Source organism: Cricetulus griseus, chromosome 3 (genome assembly GCF_003668045.3).
Source record: "Cricetulus griseus strain 17A/GY chromosome 3, alternate assembly CriGri-PICRH-1.0, whole genome shotgun sequence".
NCBI classification, from domain to species: Eukaryota; Metazoa; Chordata; class Mammalia; order Rodentia; family Cricetidae; genus Cricetulus; species Cricetulus griseus.
In genome coordinates, this window is record NC_048596.1 from 195,045,084 (window position 1) to 195,065,231 (window position 20,148).

Sequence of the window (20,148 nt, forward strand, 5' to 3'; positions counted from 1 at the left end):
AATGCTGGGGATAAGGAGGTCAGAAGATACTCGGGAAGCAATAGAAGGCACAGAAAGAGCATAGGCACGTGGAACAGCATGGAACAGGATTGCTGGCTTCATGAGGGAGAGCACAGGGCTAACGTTTCTGCACTTGCTTATTCAGGCTTGGAGAAGTACATCCCATGATGACACAGCAGCAAAGAGGTGACTAAGTTTGAAGAATGGAAATATAAACTCTGTGGATGGAGGGAAAGAAGATAGAGAGCATTTTGACAGACAGGAGGACAGGCAGATCTTCCTGGTTCTTGTAGACTGTGGTAGGGTTTGGGTTTTATTTTAAGTACTTACTCAAAATATTTTAAATAATCAAAGCAGTTAGGAAATGCAAGCAGATGGTATTCAGATGTTAAGTTTAGGGTCAGTCTTTTTTTTTTTTTTTTTCCCCATGGCAAAGCAGAGAGGTCTCCAGAGAGGAGCCTTCAGAAGGCAGAGGGTGTAGTTCAGTGAGGCTGGGCTAAGCTGAGGGCTATGGAGATGGAAGGACAGTGCTGCCTGCCTCAGTTCTTCGTCCACCCTCCTCCTCCTCAGCCAAGCACTCCTGTAGCTGTGCCAGCAAGAGGCGGAGACCTAGGTCAAGGCAAGCTTCTTGGTTTAGGTTAAAACACAATGAGGTTTTCATAGAATTCCAATTTTCTCTGTGTTATTTCAACTTAGTTCAACAGGCATTTTAAGATAAATTTTCAGTCTTCTCGGTTTCAAGGGATGAACATTTATCTCAAAATGAGAGCTATACAGTTCACTTACCCGTAACTGTCCCGAGGGTCCTGCTTCAGGGACAACTGAATACAAAGCATGGGCACAGTCATAGGGAAGCTTTCTTGGCTGGAATGGCTGTTCTCTAAGGTGGTACCCACACTCTCAGGCAGAATCCTACATATGGAACCAGCTGTTGACAGTCCTGGGTCTGTAGCTGCATTCTTTCTCCACCCTGGCAGAAAGAGAGCTCTTCTCTAGGCAGTGATGCACCCAGTTTGGGTCCAGAGACCATCTCCCATCTCCCAGCCAGGCTCTGAGCCAAGTAAACAGCTAGGCTAGGGTCACATGACCATCTCTACAGCTTGTAATAAAGTCACCCTTAATTTCATGGGACAAATATGGAGATTGGGGTGGTTGCTGAAAGGCAGCATGGGGCCCTGGGCCATGGAGATGCTGGGAGTGTGTAGATGGGCCAGAGGGACAGGTGTTTCTGTGGGCACCTGCCACTGCACCTAAAGGCCATCCAACTTTTCCTAATGGATAACTCAGTCCACACCCTCCAGTGACACACATGCATCAGGTCTCCAGAGGTGTACGCAAGAGCATCCTTAGCAGAAGTCAGTCTGTGATGCGTGTTCTGACTTAATGGCTCTTGCACTGCGAATCTCTAACTGCTTTTTCAGTTAGTACCTGGGGCTTCATCCATGCTTTCTCATGTTTCTGTTTTAAAAGTCAGTAACTTGTCTCTGGTGCCTTAACTAGAAACTAAATCTGGGTGGGTGGTTTTCTCATTTCCTAGTGATAATGGTAAGAGTTGACGTTGGCCCTCAGAAATAACACTGGATTGGTTTAACCCAACATCTGCGAAGCCACTAGTACTGTTGGAAAACGAAACAGGCAGACCCGAGGAATAGTGTCATCAGGGAAGATGGGCAAATGCAGGGGAGTTACAATCCGTAGTGAGCTGCCAGACCTAGAACGAACACCATGCTTCTTTCAACCAAGGTATTTCATGTGAGCCTTCCTTGTGCCCCATGGAATCTCATGCTATTTGAAAGGCCCTGTTAAATGTGGACAAAGGACAGCAAAGTGACTTGGACCCTAGGCTGAACCAAAGACACCTGTGAGCCTGTATCCTGCTCCAGCCCATATTCACATTGTTCCTAAAGCCCCAGCTTTAGAATTCTGGACATAGTACATGCCTGTCTTTGTCTTTGTATGTGGAAGGGAAATCATGAATCATAGACCGATAGCTGTCTCCATTTACACACATATTTGGTTACTTACCAGATGTGCATCTTTGGACAAATAATTCAACTTCTCAGGACCAGTTTCTCAAACTGAGAATGGAACCAGAACTACCCCACTGAGGTGTTCTAAGGATCTCTGAGATAATCCACCAAAGTCCACATAGTCCCAAGCCTAGTCCCAGAACATGGTGTGTGTTCCCATTAGGTGCTAAGACACCCTTTGGGATATATTAATTATGTGCATTCTCTGTGTTGTGGGTGGGCATATGCATATGAGTGATGTCACCCTCGGAAGTCAGAAGAAGGTGTCAAGTCTCCTGAAACTGGAGTAACAGACATTTATGAGTCACCATGTGGATGGTGGGAAATGAACTCTGGTCCTCTGCAAGAGCAGCAAGTGCTCTTAACCACGGAGCCATCTCTCCAGCCCCTGCTCAGCACTTAAAAAGTAAAAGTCTTTTACCTGTGTTTTCACTTGGGCAAATGCTTTCACCACCCTCCCCCACTGTATTGCATTCTTGATATAGAAACTAATTTGACACCATCTCCATTGCAGTGAGCTCCCTGAGAAAGGCTCGTCTTTAGTGAACACGGTGGCAGGACTCACCCATTAACTGGGTTATTTTAGGCAAGAGTGGTTTTTAACTCATTACCAAGATAATTATTGTGGATCTCTAGTTGTCGCTCCGTGAACAGACTTAATAAGGCCTGAACATGTGTGGTGGAGGTTTCCTGGCTGAGATGGGGAAATTATGGAAACTCTCAGGTAAAGGTATGACACCTTTGAGTGCACCTGAGAGTGGCTGCTGCAGACTAACCCCCTTACAGCTGGAGGGGCTCACCAGCATGGAACTGGTGCAGGATTTCAGCAATTGCATGACATTTCCAGAGTGCTAGGAGATGTCACTCACAGCAGAGATGTTCAGAAATAAAAAAGTGACTGTGTGTGCATATGCATGCATATAGTAAGTTCCAGACAAATTCGGAGATGGGGCCTTACAGTTCACCTTCAGCTCTGGAAGCACCTGATGGTCAAGGAGACTAGTTAGCTGGGTCTTGGAGAGGGTGAGAGCAGGGGTCAGCAAACTTTCTGGAAGTTAGCTTTGTCTCTGTGGCTCATCAGGTCCAGTTATGGTTGGTCAGCTCTGGTGCTAGCATGAAAGCAGCTAATGGCAACATAGGGGTCAGTGGTTGTGGCTGTGTTCCAGAGGGCTTGACCTGTGGGTATCAGAGGGCTTGACATGTGGATTTGGGAAATTGAAGTGCATATAATTTTTTATGGCCTACAAAGTAATATTTCCTTTTGTGTTTGTTATAACTGTCACCTTCTTATAAGCTATGAAAGAACAGGCAATGGTGGAGGTCTTGATAGTGGGCCAGCATGCTAGCTAGCCCTGGGGTGGATGCGCACTTCTGCATCTCAAACCTTCGGGTATAGTATGCCTATTCCTTTTCGATTTAGTGTGTGGCCCAGAGTGTGCTCCTTAATTCCTCCATGCTTCTCCATATTTATAAAGTAGACAAAACAGTAATAGCTTCTTCACGGGGTGGTAGAGAGACTGGAGGGTTTGCAGAAGCAAAATGCTGGAGATAAAATACTATGTGCCCTTGACAAGCATTAATTAGCTTTTATGTCTTCTGTTAAAGGACCACACAGGGCAGAAGATAAGATGCTTGCCTTACAGATAAAGATAAATCATTTGTCTGAGGCAGAGTTAGACTAATCCCAGTTGATTCAAACCACAAAGACCCATCTTGGGTGAGTGACACCCCAAGCTGCTTTAAAAATCTCTCTGTGTATGATATATTACCTATGTATGATATGTGTGTGCTTGAGTGTCTGAGTATGGGTGTGCCCGAACCACAGAATGTGTGTGGCAGTCTGAGGTCAACCTTAGGTGTCTATTTTTGCTTTCCACCTTGTTTGGGACAGTTTTATTTTGATGCTACATACAGCAGGCTGTCTGGCCCATAGCCCTTGGTGTCTTTCTTACCCTCCCATATTACCTCAAGAGTGCTGGCATCACAGACTTGTGCAACTGCATCTACTTTCAATGTAAGTTCTGAGGATCTGAACCCAGGGCCTCACTCTTGTGTGGCAAATGCTTTACTCATGGAACCGTCTCCTTTTAATGATGTCCAAGCATCTCCCATCCATAAGACTTTGGCCCTGGCTATTAGAAGCTGCTGTGTTGGAGATGAAGGTGGTAGGGAGGCTCGACAGAGCCAGCAGGTGGTCCCAAGGAGAAGGAGCAGCAATGAGAGGACAGCGGCAGAGCAGCAGGGGCTGTAATTTTGCATTCATTCCTGTTGCTCTTTCTGGTCACATTCTGGAATTTGCATGGGGTGTACCTGTGGAGTCTGCCAATCTCTGGAGGTGACACCTGAGAGAGATGTACTTATCCCCCTCCTGATCACATTTTTCTTCTTCCCTAATGCACCAAATTAGAAGATTGTCTGATTTTCATTTTCCCTAAAAAAGTAAAATTTCAACTTAAGTCACAAATGTCTGCAATGCACTTAGCAGCCATGACAGCTCCTAACAGGCATTCATTTCTCCTTATTTCTCCTCTCCCCAAGAGGGTAATCAGATCTATGATTGAGGGATGCATTAGCTACTCTTAGAGCTAAGGGACCACCTTCAGCTTCTGAGGAAGTTACCTAGGACTTAAATGATAAGAGTATTTCACATTTAGAACATGGCATCTTTTTCCTTTCTCTCCTTGCTCCTGTCACTTAGGGAAGTACCAGAATAGATTGTCAAGGGATTCACCTATTAGAATAGAGAAAACCCATGTATCTGGTTTGTTCTGTTTGCACCTGTGTGGTCCAAGGCCTTCCTCATGGAAAATAACCACAAACTATGATATATTCCCACCCAAGACTTCCTTACCCATCTTAGCTATCCAGGTCTAAGCTATCCAGCACTGGGCAAATCTGCCCAGTCTGTGTCATGAAACTGTGTGTGTGTGTGTGTGTGTGTGTGTGTGTGTGTGTGTGTGTGTGAGTGTGTGTGTGTGTGTACATGTGGAGACCAGAGGGCAACTTTGAGTACCATCTAACATTTTTAAAGGCAGGATCTCTCTCAGGGTCTTGGAACACACCCCAGTAGGCCAGGCTAGCTAGCCTGGCAGCCCCGGACTTCCTCTTGTTTCCACTGCTCAGTGCTGGGATTAGAATCAGGTCCTGCTTTTCTTTTTGTTTCTTCACAGTGGGTTCTGCTGGCTCAAACAGAGATCCTAGTGCTTATAAGGCAAGCACTTTACCAACTGAGCCATGACCCAGGGACTGGGGACACTATCACCTAGACACTGGGACACCATTACCCAAGCACTGAGACACCATCACCTAGGCACTGGGATACCATCATCCAGGCAATGGGACACCATTGCCCAGGCACTGGGATATGGAAATTCGTGTGCATGTTTGTGTGTTTCCACATCCCTCTGCAAATTACAATTCCCTTGAAGGAAATAAAAGTTACAATCTGCCTCACATATGGAAGCTGTGTTGCTCACAAAGCAAATCTTTGTATGAATTGTTAAATTGCTTACTCTACTCTTACCCCTGCCCATGGGAGAGGGAAATATTGAGATGGTATCTTATGGGGATGTTATGAACACTAACATTTGCGACATGTCTCAAATGGTACCTGACACATAACAGTCACTCTGAGTAGCTTCTGTGTTGCTTATATCCTTAGCTATCCAGACCTGGGAGTGATGGTGCCTCTGCCCATGTAGAGGACTTCTGGGAACCCTGCCTCTTAGAGGATATGGTTCCATCTCCTCATTCTTTGTACAGGCTGTGACTCACTCTGGTATGTTACTTTTCTGTTGCTAGGACAGAATACTCCGACAAAAGGCTGTTTAGAGGAGAAAGGGCCTGTTAGGAGGAGGCATGGCAGCAGGAGTATGAGGCTGGCCTGGTAGTCAGGAAGCAGGGATCACATTGCATCACCACAGCAGAAGAGAGAGAGAGAGAGAGAGAGAGAGAGAGAGAGAGAGAGAGAGAGAGAGAGAGAGAGAGAGAAGACACACTTCCTCCAGCAAGGGTCCATCTCCTTAAAGGATAAGCTTACCAAACAGCTCCACCAACTGGGGACCATGTTCAAATTCAGGAGTCTACAAGGGCATGTCTCATCCAAATCACAATTTCCTTGTCCAGCTTTATTCCATCCATCCATCTCTGCACCCCAAACATGGACAGTCTTTTCATTGGTTTAAGGCAGAAATATGCCACCTAGTCACATTTGCTAGAACCTTCCAGACTGATGGTTACAAACAGCAGATTCATAGTCATATTAAGACAGAATTATGTAACTTCAAATGAATTAAGTTTATTATAAACAAGAGTAATACACACTTCACAGGCATCACCACCAAAACTTCATTGCTGTCTTTTCTCTTGATGTTGTGTAAGTCTATTTCTGCATAATGAAATCAAATGAGGACCTAACACCTTTTGTCTTCTCAACACCTCACTCAAGTGAACTCAGTAGCTTGAAATTAGTCATGAGGTATTTACACCACAGGAATTGGCAGACAGTATAAGTCAGGGTATGACTTCTTGTTTCCTGATGATTTTGATTGACGGCCAGACAATATTCTTTTATACAAAGTTCTACAAAGTTCGATTGTAGATATCTTGAGCTGGGTGGCTGTTGGATTCTTCTGCTCCAACTACTCCTCTGCAGTTATAGAATGAAAACAGCACAGAGAGGCTTTGACTCAATAAAACTTTATTTACTGAAACAGCAGAGTCATGGTTTGCTGGTGTCATGTCCAGATGTGTAAAATTGAAAAACTGATGGGAAAAAATGTTAATAACATGAGCTGGGGATCTGGCTTAGTAGTCAGGTGCTTACCCAGCATATGCAAGGCCCTAGGTTTAGTCCCAGTCACTTCAAAAATGCTAATGATGCAATATCAAATATAAAATGTGCTGTGTGTAGTAGATGGTCCATTGTATATAGTCCCTTCCCCCCGCCCCAAAAAAAACTAAAAACATGTTCTCCCTGTGTTCAAAACCTTAAGATCCTGTAGAGATGATGCTACTGCATTGGCAAACCAGGGAAGTGACATCATTGTTGAACTTTTATCCTGTGTGTTCACTTAAAAGAAGCAAATTCAAGGATGGAGATCTGGCTCAGAGTGCTTGCTGCTCTTGCACTAGATCTGAGTTCAGTTCCCAGCCCTCACATCAGATAGCTCACAGACACCTTTAGCCTAGATCCAGGGGATCTGACACTCTCCTCTGTCCTTCAGTGGGCATTGTGCTCATGTGTGTATATCACACACATGCAGACACATGTGAACACATACCCACAAATATATCTTAAATAAAACGAATTTATTGATATGGGAGCTGTGTTTGCTCATCAGCTGTGATCTTATATTGTCAACAAGTATAAGAATTTGGCAAAAAAAAAAAATAACAAAATCATTCCATGAAAGTCAGCTGGCTGTGCCTAGAGTTTTCATTGGGGAATACTAGTTATTTCTCTGTTGTTCATAAATTATATGTTATTTACCTTAGGTTTCAGAAATGTATATAATAACCTACCCCACCCCCAACTAACACACTACCTATCCCATATGCTTTCTGCTCCCACGGGAGGGTGAGGCCTTCTATAGGGGTCTTCAAAGTCTGTCTTAGTCTTTTGGATAGGGCCTAGGCCAACCCCCTTGTTTCTAGGCTCAGGGAGTATCCCTCCATGTGGGATGGGCTCCCAAAGTCCATTCCTATTCTAGGGATAGGTACTGATCCACTACAAGAGGTTCCATAGATTTCCAAGGTCTCCTCACTGACACCTATATTCAGGGGGTCTGGATCAATCCCATGCTGGTTTCCCAGCTATCAGTCTGGCAACCAAGAGCTCTCTCCCTTGTTCAGGTCAACTGTTGCTGTGGGTTTCACCAGCCTGGTATGGACCCCTATGTTCATCAGTCCTCCTTCTCCGCAACTGGATTTCAGTTCAGTTCAAGGTTTAGCTGTGGGTGTCTGCTTCTACTTCCACCAGCTGCTGGATGAAGGCTATAACACGGCATATGAACTAGTCATCAATCTCATTATCAGGGGAGGGCATTTAAGGTAGCCTCTGTTGCTTAGATTGTTAGTTGGTGTCATCTTTGTAGCTCTCCAGACATTTCCCTAGTGCCTGGTTTCTCTTTAAACCTATAATGTCTCCCTCTATTATAGTATCTCTTATCTTGATCTCTTCTGTACTTCCCCCAACTCAACCTCCCTGCCTCATCATGTCCTCCTCACCCCTCCTCTTCTCCCCTTCTAATTCTCCTAGTTCCCTCTCCCCTCCCTTCATGCTCAGAATTTGCTCAGGAGATCTTGTCCCTTTCCGCTTCTCCAGGGGACCACGTATGTCTCTCTTTGGGTTCTCTGGCAGTGTGGATTGTAGGCTGGTAAACCTTTACTCTATGTCTAAAATCCACATATGAGTGAGCACATACCATGTTTGTCCTTTTGTGACAGGGTTACCTCGCTAAGAATGGTTCCTTCTAGTTCCATCCATTTGCCTGCCAATTTCAAGATTCCATTTTTTTTTCTGCTGAGTAGTACTCCATTGTGTAAATGTACCACATTTTCTCTATGCATTCTTCAGTTGAGGGGCATCTAGCTGCTTCCAGCGTCTGGCTATTACAAATAGTGCTGCTATGAACATCGTTGAACCGATGTCCTTGTTGTATGAATGTGCTTCTTTTGGGTATATGCCTAACAGTGGAATTGCTGGATCTTGTGGTAGACTGATTCCCATTTTCCTGAGAAATCACCATACAGATTTCCAAAGTGGCTGTACTAGTTGGCACTCCCACCAGCAGTGGAGGAGTGTTCCTCTTTCTCCAATCCTCTCCAGCATAAACTGTCATTGGTGTTTTTTATTTTAGCCATTCTGACAGGTATGAGGTGGTATCTCAGAGTTGTTTTGATTTCCATTTCCCTGATGGCTAAGGATGTTGAACACTTTCTTATGTGTCTTTCACCATTTTAGATTCCTCTATTGAGAACTGTCTATTTAGTTCTGTACCCCACTTTTTAATTGGATTATTTGGTGTTTTGGAGACTAGCTTCTTGAGTTCTTTGTAAATTTTGGAGATCAGCCAGCTGTCAGATGTGGGGCACCCTTTACAATTGCCACAAACAATATAAAATACCTTGGGGTAATGCTAACCAAAAATTGAAAGACCTGTATCATAAGAATTTTGAGTCTTTAAAGAATGAAATTAAAGAAGATACCAGAAAATGGAAAGATCTCCCATGTTCTTGGATAGGATCAACATAATATAAATGACAATCTTGCCAAAAGCAATCTACAGATTCAATGCAATCCCCATTAAAATTCCAGCACAATTTTTCACAGAACTTGAAAGAATAATTCTCAACTTTATATGGAAAAACAAAAGACCCAGAATAGCTAAAACAACCCTGTACAATAACAGAACTTCAGGAGGCATCACCATCCCTGATTTCAAGCTCTATTATAGAGCTATAGTCCTGAAAACAGCTTGTTATTGGCACAAAAATAGGTAGGTAGACCAATAGAATGGAGTTGAAAACCCTGAACCTATGAAAACCCTGAAAAACCTGAACCCTCATACCTATGAACACCTGATTTTTGACAAAGAAGCTAAAGCTATACAATGGAATAAAGAAAGCATCTTCAACAAATGGTGCTGGCATAACTGGATGCTGGCATGTAGAAGACTGCATATAGATCCATGTTTATCGCCAAGCACAAAATTTAAGTCCAAATGGATCAAAGACCTGAACATAAGCCCAGCCACACTGAACTTATTAGAAGAGAAAGTAGGAAATACCCTTGAACTAATTGGTACAGGAGACTGCTTCCTGAACATAACACCAGTAGCACAGACACTGAGATCAACAATTAATAAATGGGACCTCCTGAAACTGAGAAGCTTCTGTAAGGCAAAAGACACAGTCAACAAGACAAAATGACAACCCACGGATTAGGAAAAGATCTTCACCAACCCCACATCCACATAGTACTTTTTGAAATGCATTCTCTTTATTCTTGCTCCCCACCCCGTCCTGAAACCTGTTGGACTTACAGCTTCAATGTGACTTCCTTAAAGAATGATTTCTATGACCTCTCCCAAGACCATGTTAATTCCCTCCATGATGTACCACTTTTTCTTCCAACATGTACCTTAACTATATTTTGAACTATGTGCTGGTTTATTCTTTATCAAAAGAATGCAAGTGTCCTCAATCAGGGACAATCCATCTCCCTTATTGTCTCCTGAGCATCATACAGTTTCTTGAAAGTAGTCCTTATGCAATATATTTGCAGCAGGCTTGAATTGTGATTGCTAGTTTTTTTAAAGACAGGCCTTCATTTTAATGTTCTAGCCTTAGTTTGATCCACCAAAAGTCAAGTGTAAATTCACCAAGTTAAGCAAACAGTGGCTCCCACTGTACCACTGTGTACTTGAAATCCAGTTTGGAGGCTCTGATAGCAGCTGAAATCAATGCCCACTTTCTCCAGGTATAGTAATTATTTTTCATATTGTTATTGACAGCCTCTTTAAAGATCAGCCAGAACAAATCTATTTCTCAAGCTGTTGTAAATGATGTCAGGCAGGAAGAAGAATGGAATAGAACAAGGGCTGTTGGAGAGAGATTTATCCCTCTTCACCCCAGCTGGAGAAATGAGTGGTCTGCTTGCTGGCAACCCATCCCAGGTGAATTCTGGACCAGCTAGTTTTCTAATCCATCTGCTGTTGACCAAAGTGATCTTGCTTCTCATTTCTGAATGTTGGTTGAGATTCTGACAACAGTCCACAGTTTCAGATCCATTGGGAATTTGTTTACTCACTAAGATGTAATGTCAAAGGCTGGGAAGATGACTCAGTCAGCAAAGTGCTTGCCAGGCCTGCAAGAGGACTTAAGTTCAGGGCATGGACAGGGTAGGTATAAATGGGGAACAATGCCTTTGTAGAGGGTAAAGTCATATTGCAACATTTGAAGGGTAGCCACTCCTGACTCGGACAAGTGGGGGCAAACTATACTTATAGTGTGGCCCATGGCTTGTATCATGAATAGAGTTCCCCTTTGACTCATCCCAGTCTATTCTGTCACATACCATCTGTGGCTGTTTCATGTTAAAATGATGTGCATGTGCGCACGTGGATACATGCTCATGTGAGTGTATGTTCATGTGTTGCATATATGTACACAAATATGTGGAGATCAGGGGTCCGTCTTGGATACCATTCATCAAGAGCCTTCCAGTTTATTTTCTGAGCACCCGGGACTTGTCAAGTAGGCTAGGCTGGTTGGCCAGTGAGTCCCAGTGTACCTCCTCAGTACTGCTAATACAATTGTGTATCACCATGTTCAGCTTTTGTCCATGGGTACTGAGAGATGGGACTGGGATCCTCATGCTTGAGTGACAAGCACATCACCAGTTAATCTCTCTCCCAAAGCCCCTGAATATATTTTAAATAACTTTCAAATGTCAATGACCTAAGTAAGCTACAGAGAGGAACCTTGAGAAAGAAGCAGGAAAAGTAAGAAAATTTCCAAGGATTTAATCTATGTAAAAATTGAATCCAAAATGTGGGACCTGTAGATGGCTGTGGTTCGCTTTAACTCCACCTCATCTTTTTCCATGATGTGGAGACAAAATATGGTGTCACAAATGCTCCAGCCACAGATGCCTTAGTGACAGAGATAGATCCTGTCATAGGAGACGGGGCATGTAAGTCCTTGTCATACGGTGGCTCTGTCCCAGCAATGACTGTGCTATTCATAGACTGGCCAGGAAGACTGCAGTATTGCTAAACTTGGCATGCAATAGTGCAGTTATTTATGCATTTTGATGCCATCAAGTCTTGCAGTGAATCTGGATTCTGTTACAGCTACCAGAGTGGTCAAATCAAGAAACTGTTTCTCATAATTTATCTCCAGTCTGACTGCATTGCTTTTCATGGAGGAGCAGAGCATGTAGATTTTAAGGTATTTACTGCCTTGAGATGTGGTTTGACACAATGCCTATGGGTGTCTATGAGCTGTATGGGGTGAAATGGAAGGTGTAAATGGATTCCAATTTCATTATCCCACTGTGATCTGACGAAAGCTGAGACCACAATGTTGCAACCCAGTAAAGCACTTTATCAAATTCCCTCCTGGGCTGTGCTGCCAAAGACAGCCATTTGCCTGGGGCCTGGTCAGCAAGTTACATTTTTTTTAAACTTGGGTTCCTAGCAGCCAATGAAGTCTTTCAGGGTCTGCTTGCAAGCGCTTGGCTTGGCTATTTACGTGAGATTGACAGAATGAGAAAAACAGTCTGTGCTCTCCAGCCTGATTTAGAGGCGTCTCTGCTCATTTGAATTCAGTGGAGCTGGTCAGTCTGGCCCTGGGAAAACCCGCAGGAGGAAATCGAGAACCAATGGGAGCCACTCAGGAAAAACCTGAAGTGCATAGGAAATGAATCCCGCTGAGTTCTGGCTCTTAGGAAGCCACACTGGTTTTGCTTTCTGCCGTCCTCCTGACCTAAGAGGCTGGCGAGCATCTAGAAATTATTTGTTGTTTCATTTCTTTCTTTGATGGAGGGAGTGATGAGTACTGGGTGTGGGCACCTCATTTAATCAAAAGAAGTAGCATGTAGGGTTGGACTCTAAGCCAGGCCTATGATACCAACACTCAGGAGGCTGAGGCAGGAGGATTGCAGGTTTGAGGCCAGCCTGAACAACTTAGTAAGATCCTGTCTCAAAATTGAAAGTAAAAAGTGGTTTGGGTTGTATCTCAGTAGCAGAGTACTTGGCTAGTATGCAGAAGTCTATGGGTTCAATTCCCAGTGCTGGGGAAAAAAAAAGGGGAGGCGGGGAATACCGGATCTTAAAGACAAAGGGCCATTCACTCAGCAAAGCTCAAAGGATTTCAGAAAGCTAAAAGTGGGCATTGCAGTGCACTGCAATGTGGACCAATTACCCACTCCAGTAAGAATAATGACTTGGTCACCAGTAAGCCCACAGCAGCAGCATCTGGGTGTAACAGACTATCTGAAAACTTCAGGAGACTTCCATGAACACTACTGCTTCCACTATGAGGTCATGAATTCTGAGACCTGGGACAGGGTTTTTTTTGTTGTTTGTTTGTTTGTTTGTTTTTTCTACTTAGCATTGCTTTGGTTGTATGGGACTGTGGTGGCTTGGAATGAGAAATGTCCATCTGAGACTCTCCAGTTGGTGGGGCTGTTGAGGGGAGATGTGGGCAGGCGCTTTGAGCATTTACAGCCTATCCATTTCCTGCTCTATCTCTGTATGTCTCTGTCTCTGTCTCCCTGTGTGTCTTTCTCTGTGTCTGTCTGTCTGTTTTAATCTCTCTCTCTCTCTGTGTCCATCCCCCCCCTCCCGTGTATGGATGAAATATGATCAGCCAGCTTCCTGCTGCTGCAACAACCATCTCTTTCCAACTATCATGGATGCTCTCTGGAACTAAGAGGCAAAATAAATTCTTTCTCTCTTAAGTTGCTTTTGGTCATGGCATTTTATCGCAGCAATATAAAAATCACTGACAGGTATCGCCTGTGTTTCCCTATGAATTTTGAACCTGGGGCATCAGGCATGCCCTGCAGCTGAGCCACCTGCCTGTTCTTCCTACTTTTTGTTAGTATGCCTTTCCTGAATCACTCTTCCACTTTACACTCGGCTAAATACTCACTGCTGCAAAGTCACAGTTCAAGTTCCGGGCTCCATGTGGGTATCTTCTGTTTTCTTGCTCTCTTCTCCTTTTCTCTTCACTTGTTCTCCTCCCCCTTCTCTTGCTTGCTCCTCCCCTTCTCTTGCTTGCTCCTCCCCTTCTCTTTGCTTGCTCCTCCCCTTCTCTTTGCTTGCTCCTCCCCTTCTTTTGCTTGCTCCTCCTCCTTCTTTTTGCTTGCTCCTCCCCTTCTCTTTGCTTGCTCCTCCCCCTTCTCTTGTTTGCTCTCCTCTCCCCTTCTCTTGACTTCAGACCCACTCATTTTAGTGCATTTTTTACTCTCTATCTACAGGAATCAGCAATCCATGCTGATATTTCATGACTTAGATGGTGTCCCCCACCCCCTTCCCGCAACTTGTCACTCATGGCTTTGACTGACATTATCCACAAGCACAAGTTATTTACTCTGCTCTAGCTCAAGCTCTTGGCAGGCATGACTAGCTCAGTCATTTCTGTGTTCCTTCTGCCACCCATGTCCCAGACCTTTCAAAAGCGGTCAGATGGACCAGTTCATTGCAGAAATGAATTAAGAAGCAGTGGGAAGAAGAAGAAGAAGAAGAAGAAGAAGAAGAAGAAGAAGAAGAAGAAGAAGAAGAAGAAGAAGAAGAAGAAGAAGAAGAAGAAGAAGAAGAAGAAGCAGTGGTTGAAATATATAATCATTTTTTCCTTTGGAAACAAACTTGTGTCAGACCTCATTCCAAGGGACTGTGAACTACATTGGCTGCTATTTTGAAATTATATTCACCCTTCTCTCATTCTTCAGCATGGTCTGAATTTTATAGCACTTTATTTCCTTAAATAAGGACAATTTATTCATAGCCTAGCCCGGTGGGATTTAACTGTTATTTGGGGGATGATTTTGTAAACTCCTTTTCAGATGATGTAGCCTCATGGTTCATTTTGACAAGCAATCTAATTCCAGCTCTAGAGACCATGTCTGATAAGATGCTGCCAAATGACTGACCCATCCCAAGCTGAGACCCAGCTGAAGGGGGTAACACATTGCTTACCAAGGATCTCCTTTTAATCTCAAACTCAGGCATCTCTAATTGCTGAATCTTGCCACGTCTTGGACATTTGCAAGTTCTCATCATGAAACATGCTTTAACTGTCTCCTCAAAATGAAAGCCAGGGAGAAGACAGTGTGTCTGTCATGGAGGTAGGGAGTCCATGAAGCTGGCTCATAAGCTCACTAAACAAAGATTCTCTCTCAGAGTGTTGGAAGCAGGAGTGCTCCTTCAAGCTAAGGAGAGGCACCACATGTGCTCCTCATTATCGAATGTTTAAATCCCAGCTCCATAGCATCTCCAGCACATGTGTCTACAGAAGGAAAGGAGTTCTGACTTCTGTCAGCTCTTTCAAAATATTAACAAGTTAAAGAAATTGAGCTAAATTTATGCCGCCGTGGTATTTACCTGCATAGCATGTTTTCAGAATGGAATATTGTTGAATCTGCTTTAACTTTCAAAGAACCTTTCTTTTCCCTGAAAAGATACTTGAACTTTCGGTGTTGACTACATATGAAAATATGTCAAACACACAGATTCTACATCTCTTGATAGTCAAACTAATTATCCCTTAATTTGCATGTGAAAGAAAATTACCACCTAATAGACTATTTTCCTGACAAACCTTTCTTTATCTTAATGAGCAGAATGAGGGGGCCTGTAGCAAGCCGATTAAAATCCCACACGCCACTCAGTAGGTTACTGCCTGCCCACAACACACTGGGAGGAGGCAATGGGAATGAAAATGTTCTTGTTTTAACAGAAAGCTCAGTTCACATCTATTTAACATTTAATAAAAATGTGTATTAGCCCTGTTGACTCATTAGCTGACTGGTTTCTTTTTGTAAGAGATTTATTTATTTTTATTTTATGTGTATGGGTGTTCTGCCTGCATGTATATAAGTACATTGCATGTTTTCCTGGTGCCAATAGAGGCCAGAAAATGGGTGTTAGACCCTTTGAACAGATGGCTGTTATAGATAGCTGTGAGCTGCCACATCAGTGCTGGGAACTGAACCCCGGTGTTCTGCAAAAGCAGATGGTGCTCTGAACGGCTCTTCAGCCCAGCTATTTTATTTCTTAGATGAAAGGTGAGCTTGTTAATTCCATAGTGGAAATCCATCCATAAACAGTTGATGAGATGACACTGCAATTGGAAGACCTAGGCTTCACATTATCATTACATATTTCAGCTTTAGGACCCCCCTTTATAGATAGAGACCAGGATACTGATCTAACTAAATCTCCTTTGAAGTGTACTTAAGCAGTCCTGAGTGTATCTACAAAAGGAATGGAATGGATCAGTATACCATTTAGCCTTTACATGACAATGCTGTGTGACAAGCTTACCCTAACTCAGTGGTTGAGGAGTTAGCTGACTTAGGATGTGTCATCTTGGTTTAGCTCCTGATTGCGGATTTTATTCAGTTCAGTACTGTGTTTCATTCTTCTGGAGACATCAAAATCCTGGAAGAGGATTACATTTTTCCAACCAGTACATATGGAAACACAAAATACTTTTTGGAATTTAGAGATGGGGCCCAATGCACCACTGGCCACAGTTGGACTTGTCGTCAAATCATCATTGATCTGAGCACATTCTGATTGGAAGAGCTGCTAAGTCACATGATAAAGAGATGGGTATGGGGAGGGCAAAAACTCGGGGAAATGATGTCTCATAACAACAACATGGCTGTAAGGCTCCTACAGACCAGCTCCTCAGATACCTTCTCCTGTGCCTATGTTATTTTTATAAGTAAATATTCTATTCTTCAGGAAAAAACTAAGTTCAGTGTCTTGTAGTTACCCTGGACCTGATACACATTTATGCTTGTGTGCACACATGCTTTTTTCACTTTTGCTCCCCAGATAACTCCAAGTATTGCTTTCCTTCTTTTCCACTTAAAAAGCTCAGAACTTACTGTGTCCATACTCTTCACAGAAATAGGCCACTGGGCCCCCAGATTCCATTGATTCAGCCTTGGTTGGTTTTGTAATGTCCTTCAGGAAGCATCATCCTCCCCTTCATCTGTCCCCAAGTTCACAGCTCTGTCGTCACAGGTGTCACATTGTTAGCAGGGAGGTTCTTTCCTCTCCCTTACCTGTCCCGTGGGTTCATCTGTCAGGGCTCTCCTCAAGCTTACCACTGTCCACACTGATCCCTGGGAAGTTCTCTGCTGCCTTCTTGCCTGTGAGCTTTTGTCAAGATGCATAGACATCCACAGAACACTTAAAGAATAGATTGGGGTTAGGTGTGTGTGTGTGTGTGTGTGTGTGTGTGTGTGTGTGTGTGTGTGTGTGTGTGTGTGTGTGTGGTGTACTGCACTGTGAAGGAAGGTGGGAGTCTGTCTCTGTCTCAGTCATTTGGTGTACTTAGCCTGATCTCTGTGCCGGTAGTGTGGCAGCTGTCAGACAGTGGCTGGATTAACTGGGTGTTTAAAGTAAACCCTTGAACAAGATTAAGAGGGCTGAGGCAGGAAAATTGCTGTAATTTAAAGTAAGCTTGGGCTATATAGTAAGTTCCAAACAACTTTGATCTATAATATGAGACTATGACCCAATCTAGAGGTGGGCAAGAAAGGAAGAGGGGGCTATGAGGGAATAATTAATATGGAAAATAGCCACTGTACAGGTAGATATGTGTGGTTTCATGAATAAAAAAAACATAAATAACTATAGAGATGCCATTTTTACTTTTTAGATTACAAATTGTGTGTTTCTTTTAACGAGATGAAATTAGGGCTGAGGCTATAGCTCAATTACAGGTGTTTACCTAGTATACATAGGCCCTAGATGTAATCCACATGTCACGATTCCCCCCCCAAACAATCTCCAATACACACACATATTCACTCACACACACAAACATAGGAAGAAGGAGACAGAAACAGACACACACACACACACACACACACACACACACACACACACACACACCACACAGATAAAACAGTATGACAAGATTCTGGGCTACTGACATTGTGGATGGGAAATTTAAAAGACAACATTTAGACATTCCTATTGTGTTTTTCACAAATACTTCAGAAATTTGATTTTAAATGATTCATCAAGCATCAAGTGAAATAAAAACAAATGTTCTCATAGGTTTATTGATTGTAACTTTATTTGTAATTGGGAGAATGGAAATATTCTACATTTGTTAGAGCCCATGAGAAGTGAGATAAATCATGTTGTAGGTAGGACGTTTGGCAAAGAATCTGTAATTAGTAAGATGGAAGAAATTTACTGTATACTTTCCAGTGAATATATTAAACTATAAACCAGAGTGTTTGGGGGCCAGAGAGATGGCTTAGTGGTTAAGAGCACTTGGTGCTGTTCCAGATAGCCTCAATTTGGGTGTTACCACCCATGTCAGGTGACTGACAACTACCTGAATCTGACTCCCTCTTCTGACTTCTGTGGGCACCTATGCTCACTTGCACATATCAACACACACACACACACACACACACACACACACACACACACACACACACAATAAAATAGAAATAAATTTGTAAATAAGAGAGTTTCAGAACCTATAGTGTGATGCTAATTTTCTAAAATTGAATAAATTGTTGCTATTTATATCCTATATGAGCTAGAAAAGTGGAGTTTATGGAAATAAAACAAAATATAATCCATGACAGTGACTAGCGTCACTGCTCCCAGGGTGGGGTGGCCCTCATTTATTTTTGTGTTTTGTCTGTTTTCTAAATAGTTTACAGTAAGCATGTATAGATAGATCTGAGTGTATTTTTAAACATGCAATTATGATAGAATGACTTGTATTTTAAATGGTGTTGCAGAAACACTAAATTATTGATTAGGCATAGAGCTTTATATGTGAGTCTTGCTACTTATGAGTCCCAAGTATTGCTTTTTTTAGATTGACTTCCATTTTTCTCTTGTAATTAACCAAGAACCAAAATGAATTCTCCATGTAAAATTGTTCTTAATATACACACAGCATCTTGTTTTCTCTAACGTAATTGTACCTGAGCAAAAGTAGCTGCAACAAGGACTGTAAAGGAAGATAAAGTAGGAATATGATTTGTAATTTCCCTTTGCATAATTGTAACTCTGCAGAACGCATGCTCCTGGCAGAAAAGTAATTTAAATTATATCACAACAAATGCCATATTTTAAAATAGAAACTATCCATCACGCACTGAGTATGGCTGGTAGCAACCTGGAAGTCTCGAGGATAGACTGAGAATTTCTCCTCCAGTCCATTAAAAATAAATTGATTGGCCTAATCCCAACACACTCAAGTGAAGTATGAGAGATGTCATGTAATTTTTAGGGGAGTAAAATTACTAATTACACATTTAGAAAAATACATAAGTGAGTAAACATTAAAGTTTTTATTATAGAAATATTAAAATCTATACCATGTCAGCAGAACAACGCATCAAGGCCATATGTGTATCATCACCTGTACACTCTCTCTCTCTCTCTCTCTCTCTCTCTCTCTCTCTCTTTCTCTCTCTCTCTCTCTCTCTCTCTCTCTCTCTGTGTGTGTGTGTGTGTGTGTGTGTGTGTGTGTGTAGGTGTACATGTATGTGCATGCAAGTCAAGGCCAGAGACTGACGTTGAGGGTCTTTTGTCAGTTTCTCTCCATCTTATTTTTTTAGTCAGGGTCTCACTGAGCTTGACAGTCTTGGTTTGTCTAGACTGGCTGGTTAGTGAGTTCCAAGGCTCCTCCTGTCCCTACCCTGGTCCCAGGGTTGCAGAGATTTGTTCTGTAATGCTCAACTTTTTAAGACAATTAATTAAAGTTATCCTTTGGCAGTTTCATACATTCCTGCTTCTCCATCTCTCATCTTCCTCCACCCTGTCAATTCTGTGTCCTCCACCCAAGTCCCTTCTCCAGAGTCATGACTTCTGCTTTGGTTTTGTGACCCATTTAATTTAACGGGGCCATCTGTGTGACCACTGTGTCAGAACTGTCCATGGAGCCTGGTAGGGTTGGCAGTGGGTAAACAATGGCTAGTTTTACATGGGTTCTGGGCAACCAAACTCAGGTCATTGTGCTTCTACTGTGAGCATTTTACTCACTGAGCCATCTCTCCAGCCCCCATTTACATTTTCTTAGTCCCATTTCTTCTTTAAAGAAAAAAAATGAAATTAAAAGTTTATTGCCCAATGCATGCTGTGTGCCTTTATCTTCTGAGCAAAAACTTGTTTTGAGCCATAGTGAGCATTTTAATAACTGGGGACTCCTGCTTACTGCAAGTATTTTTGAAGGCATTATTTGGAAAGTTTGGGAACATTGTTCCAGTATGAATAGATTTTTTTCATCTAGATAAAGGACAGACACATCTTTGATTCATTTACACAATTTAAAGCACACACCCAAAAGCTGGCTGGGCATTCTTTTCTTCAGCCAGCATAAACCAGAAGAATGTAGA

The 20,148-nt window shown here is 42.8% G+C and overlaps 1 protein-coding gene across 1 annotated transcript in view; it reads left to right on the forward strand.

Annotated features, from left to right (window-relative positions):
- The window catches only part of Cdh13 (cadherin 13), a 997,178-nt gene that overhangs the window by 85,840 nt on the left and 891,190 nt on the right, over positions 1 to 20,148 (forward strand). Inside the window, 1 exon segment of the mRNA XM_035442709.1 lies at positions 12,936 to 12,967. Coding sequence (XP_035298600.1) covers positions 12,936 to 12,967 — 32 coding nt within the window.